Consider the following 12,813-nt stretch of genomic DNA (forward strand, 5'->3'; position numbering starts at 1 on the left):
CGTTAGCATGCCACAGCCTTGGCGGGAAGTGGAACGTTTAGTATAGTGGATACTGAGCAACGGCTGCAGGGGAGGAGGCTAAGGATGTGGCATGGAGTATAAAAATAATAGGTCCAAGATGGCGGCCAATAGTAAGGCAGTGAGAATGGAGCACAATATTCCCCAGTGGGAGACTACCTCAAATGGCAGCAAGTGGTTGGCAACGTTGACAATGTGGAGCCCCACAGGAGTACACATGATATAGAGGTGGTCCTCAGCGAAACGTGTGGACTGGAGGGGAAGCCGCTCCCCAACCATTGGGGAAGCTGGGCCGCCTCATCGCCGTAAAGATGGCATCCTCAACACAGGTGAAAGCAGAACTCAAAACCAGCAGGATAGGACTGCATGATAATCTATAGTGACACTATCAGCTCTGCTACATCTTCATATACATATAGTGTAGAATAGAGAGTGCGCACGTCTACATACAAACCACAAGAACATCACAGGACTTCCCAGTAAACACAAAATTAACTCCAGGAAACATCGGCTCCGTAAGATAAGCGAAGACAAGGCGAGAAGAAGAAGACGACAGAGCAGTGGAGGATACTGAGCGGAGCAGCGTCCGAGAGAGGTGAGGACCTGACCATGTACAATAATTCCTAACTATACTGACCGTCACTGCTGTGTAATATAACTAATATCTGGTGATCGGTGATGTCACTACTGTAGAATATAACTAATATCTGGTGAGCGGTGATGTCACTACTGTAGAATATAACTAATATCTGGTGAGCGGTGATGTCACTGCTGTATAATATAAAGTATATCTGATGCATATACTGTATATAGTATACCTCAATACGGATGATCTGTTGCTATTCTTCCTCTTTGTCTCCCAGGTCACAGACTCTCATCCACCTTCACCATGAATTTCCTCCATCACTTTCTCTTCTTTAGTCTCGCTGTAGTCAACAAAGTCTTCTCTAAGCCTTCCTGTTCCTCAGAGATGAACCACAGTAAAAACAAGGAGGAAACTTCTTGTATAAATCTTGGCCTGTCCAGTCTCCCACTGAAAGAGATCCCTGCGAACACGGCCATCCTCATCCTGTCCTCCAACAACTTCAAGTCACTCTCCACCTCCAGCTTAAAGGCCTTCAAGGACCTGACAGAGTTGGATGTAGCAGACAATGGGATGACCAGTTTTGAAATAGATTTACAACTAAAGCTGGAAGAGCTCAACCTGGCCAACAATACACTGACCGCCCTGCCAAAGGTGTCCGAGCTGCCCACACTGACCACCCTGCAACTCTCCAACAACCGCATCACCACGATTCCTGCAAACGCTTTCACAGGTCTGAAGAAACTGACCAGGCTGGAGCTACAACACAACTACATTCAGTCATTAGATGAAGAGGTGAGGACACAAATAATACTCCAATACCACTACATACAAGAATATAACCAGTATAACACTGCCCCCTATGTACAAGAATATAACTACTATAATACTGCTCCTATGTACAAGAATATAACTACTATAATACTACTCCTATGTACAAGAATATAACTACTATAATACTGCTCATATGTACAGGAATATAACTACTATAATACTGCTCCTATATACAGGAATATAACTACTATAATACTACTCCTATGTACAAGAATATAACTACTATAATACTACCTCCTATGTACAAGAATATAACTACTATAATACTGCTCCTATGTACAAGAATATAACTACTATAATACTACCTCCTATGTACAAGAATATAACTACTATAATACTGCTCCTATGTACAAGAATATAACTACTATAATACTGCTCCTATGTACAAGAATATAACTACTATAATACTAGTCCTATGTACAAGAATATAACTACTATAATACTAGTCCTATGTACAAGAATATAACTACTATAATACTACCTATGTACAAGAATATAACTACTATAATACTACTCCTATGTACAAGAAAATAACTACTATAATACTACCTCCTATGTACAAGAATATAACTACTATAATACTACCTCCTATGTACAAGAATATAACTACTATAATACTACTCCTATGTACAAGAATATAACTACTATAATACTGCCCCCTATGTACAAGAATATAACTACTATAATACTACCTCCTATGTACAAGAATATAACTACTATAATACTACCTCTTATGTACAAGAATATAACTACTATAATACTACCTCCTATGTACAAGGATATAACTACTATAATACTACTCCTATGTACAAGAATATAACTACTATAATACTGCTCCTATGTACAAGAATATAACTACTATAATACTGCTCCTATGTACAAGAATATAACTACTATAATACTGCTCCTATGTACAAGAATATAACTACTATAATACTGCCCCCTATGTACAAGAATATAACTACTATAATACTACCTCTTATGTACAAGAATATAACTACTATAATACTACTCCTATGTACAAGAATATAACTACTATAATACTACCTCCTATGTACAAGGATATAACTACTATAATACTACTCCTATGTACAAGAATATAACTACTATAATACTACTCCTATGTACAAGAATATAACTACTATAATACTACTCCTATGTACAAGAATATAACTACTATAATACTGCTCCTATGTACAAGAATATAACTACTATAATACTGCTCCTATGTACAAGAATATAACTACTATAATACTACCTCCTATGTACAAGAATATAACTGCTATAATACTACCTCCTATGTTCAAGAATATAACTACTATAATGCTACCTCCTATGTGCAAGAATATAACTACTATAATACTACTCCTATGTACAAGAATATAACTACTATAATACTACCTCCTATGTACAAGGATATAACTACTATAATACTGCTCCTATGTAAAAGAATATAACTACTATAATACTGCTCCTATGCACAAGAATATAACTACTATAATACTGCTCCTATGTACAAGAATATAACTAATATAATACTGCTCCTATGTACAAGAATATAACTACTATAATACTACTCCTATGCACAAGAATATAACTACTATAATACTGCTCCTATGTACAAGAATATAACTACTTTAATACTACTCCTATGTACAAGAATATAACTACTATAATACTGCTCCTATGTACAAGAATATAACTACTATACTATTGCTCCTATGTACAAGAATATAACTACTATAATACTACCTCCTATGTACAAGAATATAACTACTATAATACTACCTCCTATGTACAAGAATATAACTACTATAATACTACTCCTATGTACAAGAAGATAACTACTATAATACTACCTCCTATGTACAAGAATATAACTACTATAATACTGCCTCCTATGTACAAGAATATAACTACTATAATACTGCTCCTATGTACAAGAATATAACTACTATAATACTACTTCCTATGTACAAGAATATAACTACTATAATACTGCTCCTATGTACAAGAATATAACTACTATAATACTACCTCCTATGTACAAGAATATAACTACTATAATACTACCTCCTATGTACAAGAATATAACTACTATAATACTACTCCTATGTTCAAGAGTATAACTACTATAATACTGCTCCTATGTACAAGAATATAACTACTATAATACTGCTCCTATGTACAAGAATATAGCTACTATAATACTGCTCCTATGTACAAGAATATAACTACTATAATACTGCTCCTATGTACAAGAATATAACTAATATAATACTGCTCCTATGTACAAGAATATAACTACTCTAATACTGCTCCTATGTACAAGAATATAACTACTATAATACTACCTCCTATGTACAAGAATATAACTACTATAATACTACTCCTATGTACAAGAATATAACTACTATAATACTGCCTCCTATGTACAAGAATATAACTACTATAATACTGCTCCTATGTACAAGAATATAACTACTATAATACTGCTCCTATGTACAAGAATATAACTACTATAATACTACTCCTATGTACAAGAATATAACTACTATAATACTACCTCCTATGTACAAGAATATAACTACTATAATACTACTCCTATGTACAAGAATATAACTACTATAATACTACTCCTATGTACAAGAATATAACTACTATAATACTACCTCCTATGTACAAGAATATAACTACTATAATACTACTCCTATGTACAAGAATATAACTACTATAATACTACTCCTATGTACAAGAATATAACTACTATAATACTACCTCCTATGTACAAGAATATAACTACTATAATACTACTCCTATGTACAAGAATATAACTACTATAATACTACCTCCTATGTGCAAGAATATAACTACTATAATACTGCTCCTATGTACAAGGATATAACTAATATAATACTGCTCCTATGTACAAGAATATAACTACTCTAATACTGCTCCTATGTACAAGAATATAACTAATATAATACTGCTCCTATGTACAAGAATATAACTACTCTAATACTGCTCCTATGTACAAGAATATAACTACTATAATACTGCTCCTATGTACAAGAATATAACTACTATAATACTACCTCCTATGTACAAGAATATAACTACTATAATACTACCTCCTATGTACAAGAATATAACTACTATAATACTACCTCCTATGTACAAGAATATAACTACTATAATACTACTCCTATGTTCAAGAGTATAACTACTATAATACTGCTCCTATGTACAAGAATATAGCTACTATAATACTGCTCCTATGTACAAGAATATAACTACTATAATACTGCTCCTATGTACAAGAATATAACTACTATAATACTACCTCCTATGTACAAGAATATAACTACTATAATACTGCTCCTATGTACAAGAATATAACTACTATAATACTGCTCCTATGTACAAGAATATAACTACTATAATACTGCTCCTATGTACAAGAATATAACTACTATAATACTACTCTTATGTACAAGAATATAACTACTATAATACTGCTCCTATGTTCAAGAATATAACTACTATAATACTACTCCTATGTACAACAATATAACTACTATAATACTACCTCCTATGTACAAGAATATAACTACTATAATACTGTCCCCTATGTACAAGAATATAACTACTATAATACTGCTCCTATGTACAAGAATATAACTACTATAATACTACCTCCTATGTACAAGAATATAACTACTATAATACTGTCCCCTATGTACAAGAATATAACTACTATAATACTACTCCTATGTACAAGAATATAACTACTATAATACTACTCCTATGTACAAGAATATAACTACTATAATACTGCTCTGTATATACAGGAATATAACTACTATAATACTGCTCATATGTATAAGAATATAACTACTATAATACTGCTCCTATGTACAAGAATATAACTACTATAATACTACTCCTATGTACAAGAATATAACTACTATAATACTGCTCTGTATATACAGGAATATAACTACTATAATACTGCTCATATGTATAAGAATATAACTACTATAATACTGCTCCTATGTACAAGAATATAACTACTATAATACTACTCCTATGTACAAGAATATAACTACTATAATACTACTCCTATGTACAAGAATATAACTACTATAATACTACTCCTATGTACAGGAATATAACTACTATAATACTGCTCCTATGTACAAGAATATAACTACTATAATACTGCTCCTATGTACAAGAATATAACTACTATAATACTACTCCTATGTACAGGAATATAACTACTATAATACTACTCCTATGTACAGGAATATAACTACTATAATACTGCTCCTTGTACAAGAATATAACTACTATAATACTGCTCCTATGTACAAGAATATAACTACTATAATACTGCTCCTATGTACAAGAATATAACTACTATAATACTACTCCTATGTACAAGGATATAACTACTATAATACTACCTCCTATGTACAAGAATATAACTACTATAATACTGCTCTGTATATACAGGAATATAACTACTATAATACTGCTCCTATGTACAAGAATATAACTACTATAATACTGCTCCTATGTACAAGAATATAACTACTATAATACTGCCTCCTATGTACAAGAATATAACTACTATAATACTGCTATGTACAAGAATATAACTACTATAATACTGCTCCTATGTACAAGAATATAACTACTATAATACTACTCCTATGTACAAGAATATAACTACTATAATACTACCTCCTATGTACAAGAATATAACTACTATAATACTACTCCTATGTACAAGAATATAACTACTATAATACTACTCCTATGTACAAGAATATAACTACTATAATACTACCTCCTATGTACAAGAATATAACTACTATAATACTACTCCTATGTACAAGAATATAACTACTATAATACTACTCCTATGTACAAGAATATAACTACTATAATACTACCTCCTATGTACAAGAATATAACTACTATAATACTACTCCTATGTACAAGAATATAACTACTATAATACTACCTCCTATGTGCAAGAATATAACTACTATAATACTGCTCCTATGTACAAGGATATAACTAATATAATACTGCTCCTATGTACAAGAATATAACTACTCTAATACTGCTCCTATGTACAAGAATATAACTAATATAATACTGCTCCTATGTACAAGAATATAACTACTCTAATACTGCTCCTATGTACAAGAATATAACTACTATAATACTGCTCCTATGTACAAGAATATAACTACTATAATACTACCTCCTATGTACAAGAATATAACTACTATAATACTACCTCCTATGTACAAGAATATAACTACTATAATACTACCTCCTATGTACAAGAATATAACTACTATAATACTACTCCTATGTTCAAGAGTATAACTACTATAATACTGCTCCTATGTACAAGAATATAACTACTATAATACTGCTCCTATGTACAAGAATATAACTACTATAATACTGCTCCTATGTACAAGAATATAACTACTATAATACTACCTCCTATGTACAAGAATATAACTACTATAATACTGCTCCTATGTACAAGAATATAACTACTATAATACTGCTCCTATGTACAAGAATATAACTACTATAATACTGCTCCTATGTACAAGAATATAACTACTATAATACTACTCCTATGTACAAGAATATAACTACTATAATACTGCTCCTATGTTCAAGAATATAACTACTATAATACTACTCCTATGTACAACAATATAACTACTATAATACTACCTCCTATGTACAAGAATATAACTACTATAATACTGTCCCCTATGTACAAGAATATAACTACTATAATACTGCTCCTATGTACAAGAATATAACTACTATAATACTACCTCCTATGTACAAGAATATAACTACTATAATACTACTCCTATGTACAAGAATATAACTACTATAATACTGCTCTGTATATACAGGAATATAACTACTATAATACTGCTCATATGTATAAGAATATAACTACTATAATACTGCTCCTATGTACAAGAATATAACTACTATAATACTACTCCTATGTACAAGAATATAACTACTATAATACTGCTCTGTATATACAGGAATATAACTACTATAATACTGCTCATATGTATAAGAATATAACTACTATAATACTGCTCCTATGTACAAGAATATAACTACTATAATACTACTCCTATGTACAAGAATATAACTACTATAATACTACTCCTATGTACAAGAATATAACTACTATAATACTACTCCTATGTACAGGAATATAACTACTATAATACTGCTCCTATGTACAAGAATATAACTACTATAATACTGCTCCTATGTACAAGAATATAACTACTATAATACTACTCCTATGTACAGGAATATAACTACTATAATACTACTCCTATGTACAGGAATATAACTACTATAATACTGCTCCTTGTACAAGAATATAACTACTATAATACTGCTCCTATGTACAAGAATATAACTACTATAATACTGCTCCTATGTACAAGAATATAACTACTATAATACTACTCCTATGTACAAGGATATAACTACTATAATACTACCTCCTATGTACAAGAATATAACTACTATAATACTGCTCTGTATATACAGGAATATAACTACTATAATACTGCTCCTATGTACAAGAATATAACTACTATAATACTGCTCCTATGTACAAGAATATAACTACTATAATACTACTCCTATGTACAGGAATATAACTACTATAATACTACTCCTATGTACAAGAATATAACTACTATAATACTACTCCTATGTACAAGAATATAACTACTATAATACTACTCCTATGTACAAGAATATAACTACTATAATACTGCTCCTATGTACAAGAATATAACTACTATAATACTACTCCTATGTACAAGAATATAACTACTATAATACTGCTCCTATGTTCAAGAATATAACTACTATAATACTACTCCTATGTACAACAATATAACTACTATAATACTACCTCCTATGTACAAGAATATAACTACTATAATACTGCTCCTATGTACAAGAATATAACTACTATAATACTGCTCCTATGTACAAGAATATAACTACTATAATACTACTCCTATGTACAAGAATATAACTACTATAATACTGCTCCTATGTACAAGAATATAACTACTATAATACTGCTCCTATGTACAAGAATATAACTACTATAATACTACCTCCTATGTACAAGAATATAACTACTATAATACTGTCCCCTATGTACAAGAATATAACTACTATAATACTACTCCTATGTACAAGAATATAACTACTATAATACTACTCCTATGTACAAGAATATAACTACTATAATACTGCTCTGTATATACAGGAATATAACTACTATAATACTGCTCATATGTATAAGAATATAACTACTATAATACTGCTCCTATGTACAAGAATATAACTACTATAATACTACTCCTATGTACAAGAATATAACTACTATAATACTGCTCTGTATATACAGGAATATAACTACTATAATACTGCTCATATGTATAAGAATATAACTACTATAATACTGCTCCTATGTACAAGAATATAACTACTATAATACTACTCCTATGTACAAGAATATAACTACTATAATACTACTCCTATGTACAAGAATATAACTACTATAATACTACTCCTATGTACAGGAATATAACTACTATAATACTGCTCCTATGTACAAGAATATAACTACTATAATACTGCTCCTATGTACAAGAATATAACTACTATAATACTACTCCTATGTACAGGAATATAACTACTATAATACTACTCCTATGTACAGGAATATAACTACTATAATACTGCTCCTTGTACAAGAATATAACTACTATAATACTGCTCCTATGTACAAGAATATAACTACTATAATACTGCTCCTATGTACAAGAATATAACTACTATAATACTACTCCTATGTACAAGGATATAACTACTATAATACTACCTCCTATGTACAAGAATATAACTACTATAATACTGCTCTGTATATACAGGAATATAACTACTATAATACTGCTCCTATGTACAAGAATATAACTACTATAATACTACTCCTATGTACAGGAATATAACTACTATAATACTACTCCTATGTACAAGAATATAACTACTATAATACTACTCCTATGTACAAGAATATAACTACTATAATACTACTCCTATGTACAAGAATATAACTACTATAATACTGCTCCTATGTACAAGAATATAACTACTATAATACTACTCCTATGTACAAGAATATAACTACTATAATACTGCTCCTATGTACAAGAATATAACTACTATAATACTACCTCCTATGTACAAGAATATAACTACTATAATACTACTCCTATGTACAAGAATATAACTACTATAATACCGCCCCCTATGTACAAGAATATAACTACTATAATACCACCTCCTATGTACAAGAATATAACTACTATAATACTACTCCTATGTACAAGAATATAACTACTATAATACTACCTCCTATGTACAAGAATATAACTACTATAATACTGCTCCTATGTACAAGAATATAACTACTATAATACTACCTCCTATGTTCAAGAATATAACTACTATAATACTGCTTTGTATATACAGGAATATAACTACTATAATACTGCTCCTATGTACAAGAATATAACTACTATAATACTGCTCCTATGTACAAGAATATAACTACTATAATACTGCTCCTATGTACAAGAATATAACTACTATAATACTACCTCCTATGTACAAGAATATAACTACTATAATACTACTCCTATGTACAAGAATATAACTATTATAATACTACCTCCTATGTACAAGAATATAACTACTATAATACTGCTCCTATGTACAAGAATATAACTACTATAATACTACTTCCTATGTTCAAGAATATAACTACTATAATACTGCTCTGTATATACAGGAATATAACTACTATAATACTGCTCCTATGTACAAGAATATAACTACTATAATACTTCTCCTATGTACAAGAATATAACTACTATAATACTGCTCCTATGTACAAGAATATAACTACTATAATACTGCTCCTATGTACAGGAATATAACTACTATAATACTACTCCTATGTACAGGAATATAACTACTATAATACTACCTCCTATGTACAAGAATATAACTACTATAATACTACCTCCTATGTACAAGAATATAACTACTATAATACTACCTCCTATGTACAAGGATATAACTACTATAATACTGCTCCTATGTAAAAGAATATAACTACTATAATACTGCTCCTATGTACAAGAATATAACTACTATAATACTGCTCCTATGTACAAGAATATAACTACTATAATACTACTCCTATGTACAAGAATATAACTACTATAATACTACCTCCTATGTACAAGAATATAACTACTATAATACTACCTCGTATGTACAAGAATATAACTACTATAATACTGCTCCTATGTACAGGAATATAACTACTATAATACTGCTCTGTATATACAGGAATATAACTACTATACGTCTTACATTTCTGTTTCTCAGGTATTTGAGGACTTGCAGGCAGTGATACATCTGGACTTGTCATACAATCAGTTGACACAACTTCCTGATCGTCTTCTCTCCAATGTTGTGAACCTGGAAAAACTTTACTTATCGTGGAACAAACTCACAAAGATCCCCAATGACTTCTTTGACGGTCTTGAATTGACTTATGTGTATTTGGAGAACAACGATTGGAGGTGTGACTGCGATATGATGTATTTTAAGACCTGGTTAGAGGATAATGAAGGCACAGTCTACGAAATCTCCAAAGATGGTCCAACGGCGAATCTAAAAAGTGTGGTCTGTAAGAATAAGAATAAGCGCCCACTGATTGACTACGACATGGACCATTGTTTAATAAAAGGTAAAGGAGACATGGACATCAACTTGATTCCTTTGAATACTGTACATAGTATAACCAATGAATGGGAGCCAACAACAATGCCTACTACAGAAGCTACCACCATGTCACCAACCACAACTACAGAAGCAACCACCATGTCACCAACCACATCTACAGAAGCTACCACCATGTCACCAACCACAACATCTACAGAAGCAACCACCACGTTACCAACCACAACGTCTACAGAAGCAACCACCATGTCACCAACCACAACATCTACAGAAGCAACCACCACGTTACCAACCACATCTACAGAAGCTACCACCATGTCACCAACCACAACGTCTACAGAAGTAACCACCATGTCACCAACCACAACGTCTACAGAAGCAACCACCACGTTACCAACCACAACTACAGAACTTACCACCATCATAGAATCCACGTCTTTAAAGACAAGTCCAAGAACCACAATGAGGTCAACCACAACACCGATGATGACCACCACCAAGAAGCCTACCACAGCTGCCCTGAAAGTGTCTGCGACGAGTCTTACATCTCACCTCACCGAAATCCCACTCAGCACTATCCTGCCAGCTAGAAGTTCCCGCGTTGCCGCTTTTGGCGTGGATTGGTTGGCAAAGTTTATTCTCGAACACTGTTGTCTTCTCCACGTGATCATTTATGGTTTGTGTATCTTCCTCCTCCTCGTAGGGATGATCATCACGACCTTCTGTTTGCTGTGGATCTACTGCTGCAATAGGGACCTCATAGAGTGGCTTCCCGGGATACGGTTGATCCGATATAGTTTACGGGCGCCCATGAGCGATGAAGAGATCTTACTTGTCAACAATGGGGCTATTGAATCCCACTTTAGGGAACAGTCACTGGCCGGCGTCACTAGGATGTTGGTTCTAGAGTCTCCTACACGAAAACAGGAAATAAGGTACACGTCTGCTATACTGTAATATGGAGAGGATGGGTCATGTGATCACGGAAATGGCCCCCTATCCTGATTAGTAGCACCCCCATGTGACCCCTCAATGTCAATGTTGGTTTATTATGTATCAAAAAACTATCGGAAGTGAGATAATCCGTTGTTGTCCTACATATATTTCATGATACAATCAGCTCTAGGGGGCACCGTCCTTACTATAAGACTTATCTTTCCTGTCTACTAGAGGGTTTCCAAATTCGTAAGGGGTCTTTCTGTCCTTTGGTTCATTATGTGATCATGTAGAATATTCCGTAGCTGTGAGGCTCCTTGACTTTTTGTACATGATTAAAAATGTTTTTGAAGCAATGTAAGTAGTTTGCTTTACTGCAGTATCGTAAAGAATAGGAGACTTGTAACATAGCGCCACCGGCTGGTGGTACAGCAGCTATCAAAAGCAACTTTCTGATATTGGTTCACACAGGAGAGGAGATTCCATGCCTCAGTCTGAAGGAGAACCTGTCGTTCTATGACGTT

General features: G+C 32.3%; 1 protein-coding gene across 1 annotated transcript; it reads left to right on the forward strand.

Annotated features, from left to right (window-relative positions):
• The first annotated feature begins 471 nt into the window (after positions 1–471).
• GP1BA (glycoprotein Ib platelet subunit alpha) lies at positions 472–12,540 on the forward strand. The gene is made up of 3 exons (XM_075272421.1): positions 472–613; positions 882–1,396; positions 10,997–12,540. The coding sequence occupies exons 2-3, from the start codon at positions 908–910 to the stop codon at positions 12,308–12,310; spliced, it is 1,803 nt and encodes a 600-aa protein (XP_075128522.1). The 5' UTR covers positions 472–613; positions 882–907; the 3' UTR covers positions 12,311–12,540.
• Positions 12,541–12,813: the final 273 nt, after the last annotated feature.

This window comes from Leptodactylus fuscus, chromosome 5 (genome assembly GCF_031893055.1).
Source record: "Leptodactylus fuscus isolate aLepFus1 chromosome 5, aLepFus1.hap2, whole genome shotgun sequence".
In the NCBI taxonomy this organism is placed as follows: domain Eukaryota; kingdom Metazoa; phylum Chordata; class Amphibia; order Anura; family Leptodactylidae; genus Leptodactylus; species Leptodactylus fuscus.

Coding starts and splice junctions, on each gene's coding strand:
- GP1BA (XM_075272421.1), top strand. CDS start 908: ATGAATTTCCTCCATCACTTTCTCTTCTTTAGTCTCGCTGTAGTCAAC. Junction 1,397..10,996: donor TTCAGTCATTAGATGAAGAG/GTGAGGACACAA, acceptor TCTGTTTCTCAG/GTATTTGAGGACTTGCAGGC.